The sequence below is a fragment of the Oreochromis aureus genome, linkage group 3, assembly GCF_013358895.1.
Source record: "Oreochromis aureus strain Israel breed Guangdong linkage group 3, ZZ_aureus, whole genome shotgun sequence".
NCBI classification, from domain to species: domain Eukaryota; kingdom Metazoa; phylum Chordata; class Actinopteri; order Cichliformes; family Cichlidae; genus Oreochromis; species Oreochromis aureus.
Window position 1 is genome coordinate 69090818 of NC_052944.1, and position 15485 is coordinate 69106302.

Here is a 15485-nt window from a genome sequence, read left to right on the forward strand (position 1 = left end):
TGTCCTCTGCTCTCAGTGATCTGTAGTTTGATTGATGAACAAATCCATGTCCATGTAGTTACGTCCCCCTCAGTGAGAGAGGCAGATATGAGCTGAAACACAGGAATCAAACCAGGGACGCTGCTGTTATGGAGCTGAACTGGAACCATTCAGACACTGAGGCCCTCTGAACACATTTTAATTACAGCTGTGCAGAGACACACTGATGACTGACTGGAACACTATGATTCACATTTTACATTAACACCATCCTCACACATGGTTTATATATGACCACTAGAGGGAAATGTTGGACTTTAAACACTAACATGGATAGAAGCAGATCATTAATGCTTCCATACTGTCCTCAAAAATACATTTTAACAGCGACGGTCAGATCAGGAGTGATATGTTACCCTCCGGAGAAGCTGAATGATTTAGTGTGGCATGATTTGTAAACATGACTAAATTGGCATGTTTTTGATTATTTCTCATTTCTAATATTTTTAAGTGGCAAGGTTGTACCTGTCAGTGATGTTTGTTTTCTTAAGACTGATTAAAATTCAGATTATTCTATTTCAGTTTTTCTTTATTTATGATTTTATTTTTTATTTTTTAATTCTAAGCACCAAACACTGGAAACAAATTAGAGTAAAAAAAAAATAAGAACATTAAAACGCATAAAATAATACAAAAAACATTTAAGATATAGACTGAATTACAGTGAGCACAAGTATCACCATCATCTTTTTTTTATAAAGTCTTCAAAGCAACCACAGCTGGCGCAAAGTGCTGTAGATTGGAACTAAATAATAAAAATAACATTTGATTTAAATGAAAGCCAAATAAAAGAAAAATAAAATAATTAATTAGATAACACATTTAATTACAAGAGACACTAAGTCTCACTGAGGTCAAAAGCCAATGACGTGTTTTAAAAGTGGACAGAGACGGGGCCTCTCTAAATTCAGGAGCCACAATAGAGAAGGCGCTGTCCCCTCTGAGCTTCCTCCCGGATCTCGGTACTCCAACTAAGCAAGTAAGAGACCAACAGGGTGTGTAGGGATGAAGAAGCTCAGAGAGTTAAGGTGGGGTAAGATTGGGAAAACATTTAAAAACAAACATACAAATTTTAAAAGACACAGGCTTATATCAACACAGCAACACATGTTCAGTCATTAAAATAAAATATATATTCACAGTTAAGACATTAAAACACTGTAAAAAGAAACAGATAAATAAACAATAAACAGATAAAACTGCATATTGGGTTGGGCAGTGAATCAGGAAATTCAGCTATAAATTCATCAACATTAACAATAAAATGCATATTAGAAGTAAATATATTGACAAATCCAGACATGTGCAAATACATGTAAGCAGTGCTTAAAAAACGTAATGAATAAAAGCTGCCTACCTTTTCTTTAAAATGAGAAAACTCTAATAAATATTTAGTAACAATTGCAAGAGACTCAGTTCACAGTTAAAAAGCTCTGAGACATTTTAAATATGCTGCTGTTCAACAGAAAGGACGTGTGAATCCTATTTCTGTGGTTTTCTTCTGTAGATCAGAAAACCGACCACAGGAATGACAGTGGAACCAAGTAGACAAAGTATCAGTGGGACAAATCTGCCTCCTCCTGTCTGACCTGCAGGTGAGAAACAGGTGTGAGGTGTCAGCTGTCAGGTAGGTGATGAGTGAAGAACAGAACAGAATCCATTTCCTCTTCAAACTGCTGTCAGACATTATCTACTGCACTCTGATCACATCACTCAGACCAGCTGCTTTCTACAAAGTCTCATCAACAACATCTTTAGAAACAAACATCAACAACCAGGAAGCAGCTTCACCTCTGATCACACACACACTCAACTCCACTCACTCACCTGGAGGATCAACACTCAGGTTGATGTTGTTGATGGATTCCCACGATCGTGTTTGACTCAAAAATGCACGACACTTGTACATCCCACTATCAGCAGTCGTCACATTCTTCACAATCAAAGACACGTTTCCATCCTTCATCTGTGTGTCCTGCAGATCCACCCGGTTCTTAAAAGATGGATGCTGTTGTTCTGGATCAAACTGCTCATCCCGGTACGAAAGGACATATTCATCTCCCAGGTCAGCTCTGCTCCACTCTAAAACAATGATGCGGATGTCCTTGTTTGGAGCTCGACATGGCAGAGTGACGTTCTGTCCAGACTTAGATGTTATGTTTTTCTGGTCTGAAAGAGTAAATAACACAAAGCAAAGATTATGAAGTAAGTGTTCACCTCTACATCAGCCAATCACTGTGAGGATCAGGGACCACTGAGATGTATATGTTTTGATTGGTGTATAAATGAGATATAATATTTTCCATTCTAGTTTTCCTGTTTTATTACCCCTACTCTAGCTCTGCTCTCTTTTACATCATTCTAGAAGAGCTTGAAACCACCTCAGGTGCACCAGAACTTGCTTCCTTTCCATTTGGTTTGCTGCACAGATATATCTACTTTCTCTCCATTATATGAACCAGCTCTCTCCCTTTACACAGTCCCTACATTAAGGTCCCTGCTCTCACCACCAAACTCCTGCTTTTCCTTCTCCCTGTCATCTGGGGGCCTTTGTCTTTTAAAGAGCAAGAGAGAGCGAGAGAGCAGAAACTGAACAAATGGGCAAATGGTGAAGTTAGATGGAAAGAAAAAACTGTAAGGGTTTACAAATATACGAAGATAAGATAACCCTTTATTAGTCCCACACATGGGAAATTTGTTAAATAAAAAATGCAAGATAATTTAAAGATATATTTCATGTGCACCCAGTAACACCTTAAAAATGCACGTGGACATTATAATTGAACAAACTGACTGATCTGAATGGTGACAGGATTCAAAGCAGCTGCCAATGAAATCTATATCACCAGCCCCGGAGCAGACGTACCTGATGTTGAGTCTGCACAATGAAGGGAGGGCTTGCATGAAAACTTTACCTTAAGCTGCTCTCCTATCAGTTTGCTTCTCGTCCAGGTGTATGGAGAGGCAGTGTGATTTTTGACTGCTTGATGATATAGTGGACTGTCTCCATGTACTGTCAAGTAATTTGTAAATGTCACTTCATTTTATCATGTGCCATTTGTTGTGCACTCTCTGTATTTATATTTCTTGTACAGTAGTCGGTTAAATATCATTGTACATGTACAATGGGAATTAAAGCCTATTCTGTTCTATCCTATTCTATTAAATTATATTATATTATACTCTCTGTAGTTAAATGACTGAATCAATGTTGTGCATGTTTTCCCTCTTATTTGTTTCACTACAAAAAATTGTTCAAAATACTTTGGAAAATTCTGAACAACATGACTGACAGTTAACCTGTAGGTTTAATAACTAAAGGATCCACCTTAACCTGGAAGAGAAATCTGTGAATTTGTTAATTTAATTTTAATTGTAGGGCTCTGCACTTAACGTTTGATCCTAGAATCAATGATGAGTTAGTTAGATGTCAGTACATAAAATAAAATAAAATAATACAAAGCGGTTTAAATCAAAGGTACAGTGTAGTGAAAGGCAAGTGGTGACGCACTCTCCAACTACTAATATGCTGTTATAATGATATTAGATGAATCAGAGTTAGAGACAGACGTTTTCGGGGAACACTTTGTCATTTTTTAATTTCTTACTTATTAATACTTACAGATACAGATACATTTAACAGGTCAAGTCTCACCTGCATGGACCAAAAGGAGGAGGCAGAGCCACAGCTGGGTCCAGCTGAGCAGTACAGATGTTCCAGCGGACATTTCAGATGTAATTCTGAGGTGGTGCTACAGACAACTATTCTGTCTCACTACATGTAAGTTTTCACATAGAGCTGAAAGAGACTGAAAGTCCGTCTAGATGCGTCTTCCTCCCTCAGGATTTGACCCCTCATCTGACTTCTGTGCCCACCCGGGACAAGCTGCTGACGTCCCTGCTGATCACGTGATTTTAGTTAATTCGAGTTGGTGGGGCTAGGGTCGAGAAGAGTTCCAGGACACCCCGGACGGACGATCATCTGACGAAATTGACGCAAAGAATGTATTTCTTTGTGCGGATTGGCATCCATAGCGTTCCAACAGAAATGCCATTTCCGCTGTCACATTTCCAACATTTTTCAAAGTATGAGTAATCCCCACTTGTTGTATTGATCGGGATTATCTTCTTGTTCCAAGGCTGAAAACAAACGTAAAGGTCACCGCCTATTTACTAGTTGGAGGGATGAGAGACTGCAGAATACAAACAGCAGAAAGTGATGGGAGATTTCCAGTCCACAAAGAGTTTGTGCACTAATCTACACACATGCTTTATAATGTCATCTACAACGTTTGGGACAAAGACACCATTTTTGTTGGTTTCCCTTTGTTGATCTCCGCAGAGGATTGCAAGTCAAGCAATAAATATGCGGTTAAGGTGCAGCCTTTCAACTTTAATTTCAGGGTTTTACATTATATATGAATTTTAGTAGCATTTTATAATATGGCACACGGCTTAGGGTGTAATTACCCCTAGAATTAAATGGAGTTTTATATTTTATTCATTCATCTATGTTTGGATCATTTTCTTACCCACAGCAGCAAATTACTCATGAGGGGTTTTTACCCTCATGTCCTTCTGTTTCATCAGGTGTTTAATTTCCAAGCAAAGTTAGTGAGAAATCTCAGGTAGTACCTCAAATAAGAATGTTCGTTGTCTTTTAACTTTTTCTGCATTATATATTTTTTCTACTGGTCAGAAGAAAAAAACAAGGGGTTAACTTGGATTTCAAAATATGACTCAGAGTGAATTTTTGTTTTTTAATTACCTGAACAGCACAAAGCCACCGCTGTTACACCTGTCGTTGAACCCTGGATAACATTTAAACTCTACTGCCACCTACTGGTAAAACTGGATGTTACAGCAAGGAACTTCAGCAGTGAAACTTCTTCATTTCTACCAGCTCACCACATAGATCACAGGTGTCGAACTCCAGGCCTCGAGGGCCGGTGTTCTGCAGGTTTTAGATGTGTCCTTGATCCAACACAGCCGATACAAATTGCTAAATGACCTCCTCAGCATGTCTTGAAGTTCTCCAGAGGCCTGGTAACGAACTAATGATGTGATTCAGGTGTGTTGACCAAGGGTGAGATCTAAAACCTGCAGGACACTGGCCCTCGAGGCCTGGAGTTTGACACCTGTGACATAGATGAAGGGATAGGCTGCCATTTAGTCACATCCTGAAGAATAGTTTTAGACAGTAGAAGATGGCAATTATCAAACGGATTCTGCTTTGAGATACAAATGGGCAAGAAAAAAAAACATGGGTCCTGACTGTGTTAGTGAATGTCAAAATAATTGTATATCTAAATAAATTAATATAATAAGTCAAATCACAAGAAATCACAGTTTGATCAAAAGATTTAGCTGACAGAGAGTCAGGCACACAGTGGTGTGTCACAGGAAGATGTCTCAGAATATGGGGATAATTTAGAAATCAGTCAATCAATCAAGAAATCAATGCCCAGAATTATTTTGATTCTGAGACTGAACCTAAAGATGGCTTTCACTTTGAATTCCCCAGTGAGAGTGCCCCCTGCTCAGCTGCTAACCTAACAACTATGGTACCAGGACCCACACATTTAGAACATGATTAGTTACATGGTCACGTTACCTCCGGTCTGCTAATTCATGAATCAAATCAGAGCAACTATTTAACACCCCAAACATATCCTGGATCAATCTGAGGTTAAGGATATCAGAAGGTCCCAAAAGTGAATACCATACAGACTAATTAAAGTCTTTCCAGATATGTGTAAAGTATTTTTTTTAAATTCTCCCCCTCTTTTTTTGTTTTGTTTTAACACAACAAAACAAAATGTGTTTGTAGAAATAAAACACATCTTTGTGCTCATATCTTCTTTTGCTGTTTCACTGTTAAGAAAGAGTCAAACACAGTTAGACAAGAAGAAAACTCAGACTTTAACCACATGAACCCGTTTTCTTCAATGCTTGTGGGAACTTCTTGCAGAGCAGTCCAGATACACTAATCATCCTCTGTCAGATCCTCTGTGAGGGACACACATAGATGAGTGGAGCTTTTCACTCTGCAGCACTGACGGTCATCTCCTCTTATTTTCATCCATCTGTCAGTCACTGCTGGATGTAGTACTCAAACCATCAGTAACATGTCCCAGTCAGAACATCTACATATAAGCTCCTGTTGTCTAAACCACTCTGAATCATCAGTACAAAGCTCGTCCATTCTCAGCACAAACCACCCTGGTTACCGTCATTCCCATCAAAAGAGAAAAGAGGAGCAAACAGAGGTAATAACTGAGTGAATATGACAGTTTGACGCTCAAAGATCTGCACAGAGACTTTAAGCAACAAGTCCGTTTCCTCTGCAGATTTCACTCAAGTTCACAGCAGCATTCATCTGCAGAGAGTCCTGAATGCATCATTTCTACACAAAGACTTTAGTGATTTCTGCTGTTCCACTGAAACAAAGAGTCTCTGTGTGCTGATGACAGTATTTCTATACAGAGCAGAGCTTCTGCTCCATATCCAGATAGTGGTTATGAAATCATAGTGCTCTAAAATAAGAACCAGTGATTTGGCAGCTTCAGTAAGCCTTCTGCAGAATTGTGAGGAAGCTGAAACTGATTAGCAGCTTTATTTGAAATTAGAGAACAAACCGTTCAAAGTTTCCCACAGCACAGAGTCTGCTCTACTGAAGGTGTTCAATGATGTGCTTCTGGCTGCTGATTCTGGAAAAAGTACAGTTTTAATCCTTTTAGACCTGAGCGCAGCATTTGACACTGTTGACCACATAATCCTATTAAACCGTCTAAAGACGTGTCGGCATTCAAGGCTCTGCTCTAAAATGGTTTGCCGCTTACCTAGAGAGCAGAACATATTCTGTGATGCTGGGTAACAAATACTCTTCCCCAGTTACACTCACTTGTGGAATACCTCAGGGCTCTATTCTGGGCCCGGTCTTATTCTCCTTGTACATGCTCCCATTAGGCTCCATTTTTCAGAAACACCAGATCTCTTACCACTCTTATGCAGACGATACACAGTTCTACCTCTCTCTAAAACCAGGTGCTGATAGTACACTGCAGAAAGTCTCAGAGTGTCTTAGCGACATACATTGTTGGATGTCTCTGAACCTTCTCAAACTAAATCATGACAAAATCGACATTATAATCTTCGGTAAGCAGGACTATTAGTCTCATAAGAAACAATTTGGGCCCATTATCAGTTAATGTACATCCCCATGTAAAAAAAAAAATCTTGGTTTCATTTTTGAGTCCACTCTCAAGCTGGACAAGCAAATAAATTCAGTTGTTCGTGGCAGTTTTTTCCAACTCAGGAGCATTTCTAAACTCAAAAATATCCTGTCATCTAAAGACCTGGAAATTGTTATCCATGCTTTTATATCGTCACGTCTTGACTATTGTAACTCTCTCTATCTAGGCATTTGTCACTCAAGCCTGTCACGCCTGCAACTTGTTCAGAATGCAGCTGCAAGGCTCCTGACGGGTACTAGAAAGAGAGAGAATATTACTCCAGTACTCGCATCTCTACATTGGCTACCAGTTAAACACAGAATCGATTTTAAGGTTTTACTATTTGTTTTTAAAGCTCTCCATGGTTTGGCTCCAGGTTACATTTCAGATCTTCTTAGCCTGCACTTACCCACTCGATCTCTGCGCTCCTCCAGTCAGATGGTTTTATCAGTTCCACGCTCACAGCTCAAATCTAGAGGTGACAGGGCTTTCTCCATTGCTGCCCCGAGACTCTGGAATAGTCTTCCCCTCTTCATAAAATTTTCTTCATCCTTGGAAGTCTTTAAATCGAATCTTAAGACATACTTATTTTATTTATTTTCCAAGGCTTTCGGATCTCCTTTTTATTTTTGTTTATTTGGTCTCTTATTTTATTGGATGGTGTTGTATGTGTATATATGTTATGTTCACATATGTGTGCTTGTGTGTGAATGTGTACAGTTTTTGTATATGTATGTGCATATTTGCATGTACATTATATGTTATATACTCTTACATGTCTGTTGTGGAAGTTTTCCACTTAAATAAAGCCTGCAGATGAGCGGTGAGCGGTAGCTAACATTCTTTAATCAAAACACACAGAACAGAAAACCAAGCTTGTGGAGAGCCTGCATGACCACGGGGCAGGGCCAGCAGAGTCTCACTGGCTCTCAGTTAAATACCTTCCACAGGAACAAAAGGCAGTACACAGCTGTTTCACACCTTAAGGTTCACACTCCCTTGCTACCTCCCAGAGTCCTCGAAGAGACAAAAGATTCCTTCCTGTGGAGTTGTCTGCTTCCCCCAACTTCCTAAATAGACCCCCACCATTTGTCTTACAGTATGGGTGTCAGACATGTTAAAATCCAGTGGCACCAAGGCATTATACAATGAAATAATGTGATTAGTACATAAGTAAAAGAAATTCCTTTACATGTCTTACAATTCCTTTTTTTAAAAATGTTTTTCCTTCTATTTTAATTCTTTCATTATATTATCCCTTTGTTCAGCACTTTGGCCGACACTTGATGTCTTTTAAATGTGCTATATAAATAAAGATGACTTGACTTGACTTAATGAATGCTGACCACTGCCTCTGTATATCTTGGTAGACTGTCAGCTGGAATCCAACTTTAATTCCTGAATGAATGAAGACAACAGCAGCAGCCATGTTCATATAAACTCAAACATACAATCACAACAAGCTTCTGACTGATCTGTTTGACTGAATTTTGTCTCTCTGTCACAGTTCTCCTCACACATTATCACTGAGGAGGCTTTGTTTAAAGGAAAAATTGGATTTTATTGTATTTTTTTAATTGCGTGGAGTCACTCCAACACTATTCTGATATTGACCTCAGAGCCTCCACTGTGCAGTGTGGACTCTTCACAAAATAAAACAGCTGCTTCTGATTACCTAAAACTGTTATATATTTATTTACTAATCAATCATATCTAACTTGTTCTCACTCATGTTATGTCAAGCTATTTCAAAATGTGTGTGGACAATCCTGTTGCTAGGCAACCTGGTGGCCAATAATGTATTATTATTGCTATTATAAGCCACCATCATGGCACTGAAAACTGACTTTCAGCCCCATACACCTTGCTAACTTATTAACCTTGTATTATGGGACATTTCATATAACCATGGATTTATACTTCTTAACTTCCTAAGACCCGAACTCTTCCATGGCATGAATTTTTAATTTCTTTTTGATATCTGGGCATGTTGGGACCTGATGAATATAAAAACAAAGAATTTCCAGATTTTTTTTACCTGATTTTTGTTTCTGAGAGAAATGAGATCCACAAATGAGGACATTTGTTTTAAATTTCGATAGAACAGTAGCAGTATAATGTCCTTGTAACTGGATATCAGGCCATTGTAGAGCAAAATGTATTATTTTGGTCTAGACATCCCAAAATTTGATGTCCACATATGTGGTCACTAGGTCCTAGGAGGTCAAGATTAAGGGAGAAACTGCCATATGAGAGACACACTCAAACAGGTTGTCCTGCCAGAATATCATGAAAAACTTAACTTTCAAACTTTTACTCATAACCCAAAGTGCACAGGCCTTTACTTTATTCAGTTTGCAGTTCCATTGGTTGATAATCGAACTTATCACAACAGAAAATTTCATTTGAACATGCATCTATGTTAAATGTTTAAATAAATGTTTCATGCTTTTATTGAAACATTTAAATGTTTCAATAAATGCATGAAAAGAGTAATCTTCATTATGAGTCAATGTCTCCAGAGGGAAAAAAGCTGAATACAGGTGTTGTGAAAACATATTTGTTGGAGTGATTTTTGTTAAAAGTTGTCATTGTTTTGCTTAAAATTGTAAACCTTGTCTTGATCACTGATATCTCCGGCTTGGGATACTCTCTACCACTTCATCCAACTTACTCCAGAATTCCTCCTTCCCTTCTAACTTGCATCCAAATTGTCGAGGATACACACTGACACCATTCAGTATGGCCTTTTTGTTTTCCAGTTACAAACTCATGATCCTGTCTGACACTTTCTTCACTTACAACAATATACACATACTCTGCCTCTCTCTATCGCTTTCTCCTGTCTTCTCTTACTTCACCCAATAGTAGACCATTGTCCAGTGCAAAGGAGAACTGGTGTGACTGATGCCCTGTGCTGAGTCTGCACAATAAAGGAAGGGCTTGCATGAATTAACAAAACAAAACAAACAAAGGACTTGATGCATTATCAATCATCCAGGAGAATAAATCTCCAAAAGCTGATTCTGTTCATCTGGACGTAGCGTTTTGTGGGAGAAACATTTCGTCACTCATCCAAGGGACATCTTCAGTCTCAGCTGACTGCAGGTTTCCCCAATCTTATAAACAGTACATTTGCAAATGTACTGTTTATAAGCACAGCACAAGAAGTCTAAGACCAGGCAACAAAGGAAGTTTGACTTACTTGTTGTACATCGGAAACCACCGCAAAATACGGAGAGTGTCCTCAGTGGCCAGAAGAGACAAGAATGTGACACCCCGCTGCTGCGGAGTCGGGGTGGTCTGCTTCTCCCCACCGCAAGGAAAAGGGTAACACCACCTGGGTCTGGGTGCAGTTTCCCCCTCTAGGGGCAAGGGTACCTAGACCCGGTTCTTAGAGTACGCTTGGGGAGTGTGATCGTGTGTACAGTGTTTCTTTATGTCTGTCTCCATGTTGGTTGAGTGTGGAGTAATTGCTTATGAGAGCATGAGGGTGGGAATGGATGTTTATATCTGTGTGTGCCTGTATGTCTGTGTCTATATGTCAGGTCGGGTATCAGACGCCACCTCTCTGGGGACATCTCAGGTCCTCCAAGGTTTGGAGGCCTATCTCCCCCCACCACTTCCCCTGCCAGTGGCGGACGCCCTTAGACATCGGTGCGTTGGTGGTTCTTTGTGTCCGGGGATGGGCGTCCAGGTACACACCGGCTCACTCCTTGGTGGCTGCTTGCCGGGGCCTGGAGCCTGGAGCTCGGGCCACTTCAGGGGTGGGGTGCCCTCAGGCTCTCGGCCTGGGGCTCGGTCACTCTGGCACAGCTGGCTGCCAGCGGAGCTCACGGGCATGTCACTGCAACCCCCCCTGGCTTCTGCTCCGCGGCTGCTGAGTGACCCCTCATCTGGGACTCTCCTCAGCTCTTTCTAGGATAGTGGCGCGGCTGCCCCTCTGTTGGTCTTCCTTGGTCTCTTGTGTTCTGGGGGCCTCTGGATGTCTGGAGTTTTGATCTCCTCCATACCTGCTTCATGCCCTGGAGGACGGGGCAGTGGCCCCCCACACCCTCTAGCAGATCATTACATGAAGGAACCTTTTAAAAACAAGCGCGCTCATGCTCACAGGTGTACACACGGGTGCTCACACACACAAACTACACCCTTTTTGGCTCCTACCTCAAAGCACACTTTACGCTGTCAATTTTACGTGCTGCACAATGTTTAATATTTAGTATTTACTGTCATATTCCCATAGATCATCGTGATGTTGTTTATTCTATTACTCTCGTTTTCTTCTGCTTGTTATCTTTTTTCTTTCTCAACAGGTGATCCAGGTGATCGATATATGTATTTTTTGTCTGCTTATTCTGTTGGTTTTTGTTTTTTGCCCTTTTTCCCCGTCCCTCTTCTCAGCTGTTTTTCTTTCCCTCTTTCTTTCTCCCCTTTCTTTCCCCCAGTCAAGTCTGTCCCGTATTCAGCAAGTGAAAATAAAATAAACAATAAAAGGTGAATCAAATAGACCATTATGGCAAGGCTGGGATGGTCAATTTGGTAAAGTAAATCCGTTGGACATCTTTCTTCACCTTTAGACAATAATTCTGATGACAAAAGAGCCAAACGGGACAGGTTAAAAAAAAAAAAAAGAAAAAAAAAGAATGCGACACCGAGGATGAGGACAAGTGGGTGAAGAATTTGTCTGACAGACAGCTCACCCAAACAGAGAAAAACATCTTTGCTAAAGGGTTGGATTTTGCTGTCACACCGAGACAAATCCCACTAGTGGAGCTGATCACAGCCACAGAAACAGCAATTCGTAACAACAATATTGCAGAAATGGAAGCAGAGCAACTACGGACGAAAGTTTCGGCCTGTCTCAGCAATGCAAAGCCCCCAGCATCCAACATCACCACGGAGGAGAGGAAGGCAATCATATCACATAGTGATGACAACAACATTATCATCCTTCCGGCAGACAAGGGTAGGTGCACAGTATTGCTATACCAGAAAGACTATCATGAGAAAATTTTGTCACTACTCAGTAATGAAAATACTTCTGAGCCCCTGAAACGAGACCCAGGAAGTGGCTACAGGAAGAGGGTGATAGACTGTCTGAAACAGTTATAACAAGACAAGGCTATTGACTGGACCTCATACCACAGGCCATACCCAGGAGAGTCTACACCAAGTCTGTATGGTTTACCAAAAATACATAAACAGAGTGCACCTTTAAGACCGATTGTCTGCACGATCAACTCTGTCTCCTATAACATCTCCAAGTTTCTGGCCTCGATCCTCAACCCGCTGGTGGGCATCTCTGAACACCACATCCAGAACACCCTGGATTTTGTTGAGAAGATGAGAGATGTCATTATGAAGGTAGATGAAACCATGGTCTCAAACGACGTTACATCTCTCTTCACTTGCATCCTGGTCACGGAAGCGTTGGAGGTAGTCCGTAAGAGATTACAGGATGACACCAACCTCAGCAACAGGACCACTCTCAGCATCGACCAAGTGTGTTTGCTTTTGGAACTGTGTCTTCATTCCACCTACTTCACATACAAGGGTCAGTTCTACAGGCAGAAACATGGGTGTGCCATGGGCTCCCCAGTTTCACCCATCGTGGCCAATTTGTACATGGAAGAAGTGGAAATGAGGGCTTTGCTGTCCTACCCTGGAACACCACCAAGCCATTCAGGTTCAGATATGTGGATGACACCTGGGTGAAAATCAAATCGCAGGACATAACCCAATTCACGGATCACATTAACTCGGTGGACCGACACATCAAACTCACCAGGGAGGATATGAAAAGTGGCAGGTTAGCCTTCTTAGACTGTGAGATTTCCATCAGTAATGGGGGACATCTAAAAGCTGACGTGTACCGTAAACCTATACATACAGATCAGTATTTAAGGTTTGACTCTCATCCGCTGGAGCACAAACTGGGTGTCATCAGGACGCTACAACACAGAGCGAACATCATCCCCACTGACACAGCGGCCAGGGAGGCAGAAGAACAGCACATCAAGAAGGCCCTGAGTAAATGTGGTTTTCCCAGCTGGACTTTTGTCAAAGGTGGAAAGGCACCTAAAGAAAGCTCCAGCCGATCCAGGAGAGAAGGACAACCGCTGCCCAAGCGAAAACCTGTAGTGATCCCGTACGTGTCAGGAGTATCGGAGCAATTGAGACACATTTTTTCTAAACACCGGGTCTCTGTGACTGTTAAACCCCAAAACACGCTGCACCAAAAATTAGTCCACCCCAAGGATCGGGTCCCCCGACACAAACAGAGTAACAAAATGTACGCTGTTAAGTGCCAGGAGAATTGCCAGGATTTATACATCGGGGAAAGCAAACAACCTCTGGCGAAGCGGATGGCACAACACAGAAGAGCTACCTCGTCAGGCCAGGACTCTGCAGTCTATTTACACGTACAGGCCAGTGGACACTCTTTCAAGGATGAGGATGTACACATCATAAAAAGGGAGGAATGCTGGTTTGAGCGCTGAGTCAAGGAGGCCATTTACATGAAAAGGGACCATATCTGAATCAAGGAGGGGGCCTAAGTGTACATCTGTCAATATTTTACAATGCTGTGATTGCAGCCATTCTCCATTCTCTGTGAATGGTACTGATGGCCATTAATCAGTGGGTTTTGGTCAGTGGTTGTTGATCAATGGTCATGAGAATTTGCATAATTAAGATTAAGGAACTGACCTCATAGCCCATTGTTCTTTCAGTGGGCTGGTTTCAATCATTATGCAAATGTACTGTTTACAGTGGCTTGCAAAACTATTCGGCCCCCTTGAACTTTTCCACATTTTGTCACATTACAGCCACAAACATGAATCAATTTTATTGGAATTCCACGTGAAAAACTAATACAAAGTGGTGTACATGTGAGAAGTGGAACGGAAATCATACATGATTCCAAACATTTTTTACAAATAAAAAACTGAAAAGTGGGGTGTGTGTAATTATTCAGCCCCCCGAGTCAATACTTTGTAGAACCACCTTTTGCTCCAATTACAGCTGCCAGTCTTTTAGGGTATGTCTCTACCAGCTTTGCACATCTACAGACTGAAATTCTTGCCCATTCTTCTTTGCAAAACAGCTCCAGCTCAGTCAGATTAGATGGACAGCGTTTGTGAACAGCAGTTTTCAGATCTTGCCACAGATTCTCGATTGGATTTAGCTCTGGACTTTGACTGGGCCATTCTAACACATGGATATGTTTAGTTTTAAACCATTCCATTGTTGCCCTGGCTTTATGTTTAGGGTTGTTGTCCTGCTGGAAGGTGAACCTCCGCCCCAGTCTCAAGTCTTTTGCAGACTCCAAGAGGTTTTCTTCCAAGATTGCCCTGTATTTGGCTCCATCCATCTTCCCATCAACTCTGACCAGCTTCCCTGTCCCTGCTGAAGAGAAGCACCCCCAGAGCATGATGCTACCACCACCATATTTGACAGTGGAGATGGTGTGTTCAGAATGATGTGCAGTGTTAGTTTTCCGCCACACATAGCGTTTTGCATTTTGGCCAAAAAGTTCCATTTTGGTCTCATCTGACCAGAGCACCTTCTTCCACATGTTTGCTGTGTCCCCCACGTGGCTTGTGGCAAACTGCAAATGGGACTTTTTATGGTTTTCTGTTAACAATGGCTTTCTTCTTGCCACTCTTCCATAAAGGCCAACTTTGTGCAGTGCACGACTAATAGTTGTCCTATGGACAGATTCCCCCACCTGAGCTGTAGATCTCTGCAGCTCGTCCAGAGTCACCATGGGCCTCTTGGCTGCATTTCTGATCAGCGCTCTCCTTGTTCAGCCTGTGAGTTTAGGTGGACGTCCTTGTCTTGGTAGGTTTACAGTTGTGCCATACTCCTTCCATTTCTGAATGATGGCTTGAACAGTGCTCCGTGGGATGTTCAAGGCTTGGGAAATTTTTTTGTAGCCTAAGCCTGCTTTAAATTTCTCAATAACTTTATCCCTGACCTGTCTGGTGTGTTCTTTGGACTTCATGGTGCTGTTGCTCCTAATATTCTCTGAGACAACCTCTGAGGCAGTTGTGGAGCTGTTTTACAAAGAAGAATGGGCAAGGATTTCAGTCTCTAGATGTGCAAAGCTGGTAGAGACATACCCTAAAAGACTGGCAGCTGTAATTGCAGCAAAAGGTGGTTCTACAAAGTATTGACTCAGGGGGCTGAATAATTACGCACACCCCACTT

General features: G+C 41.3%; 1 protein-coding gene across 1 annotated transcript; it reads right to left on the reverse strand.

The window, feature by feature from the left end:
- Positions 1 to 232: 232 nt before the first annotated feature.
- On the reverse strand, positions 233 to 3897 carry LOC120437424 (programmed cell death 1 ligand 1-like). The gene is made up of 3 exons (XM_039608016.1): positions 3695 to 3897; positions 1867 to 2208; positions 233 to 1628 (listed from the first exon to the last, which is right to left on the reverse strand). The coding sequence occupies exons 1-3, from the start codon at positions 3765 to 3767 to the stop codon at positions 1522 to 1524; spliced, it is 522 nt and encodes a 173-aa protein (XP_039463950.1). The 5' UTR covers positions 3768 to 3897; the 3' UTR covers positions 233 to 1521.
- Between the last annotated feature and the right edge of the window lie 11588 nt (positions 3898 to 15485).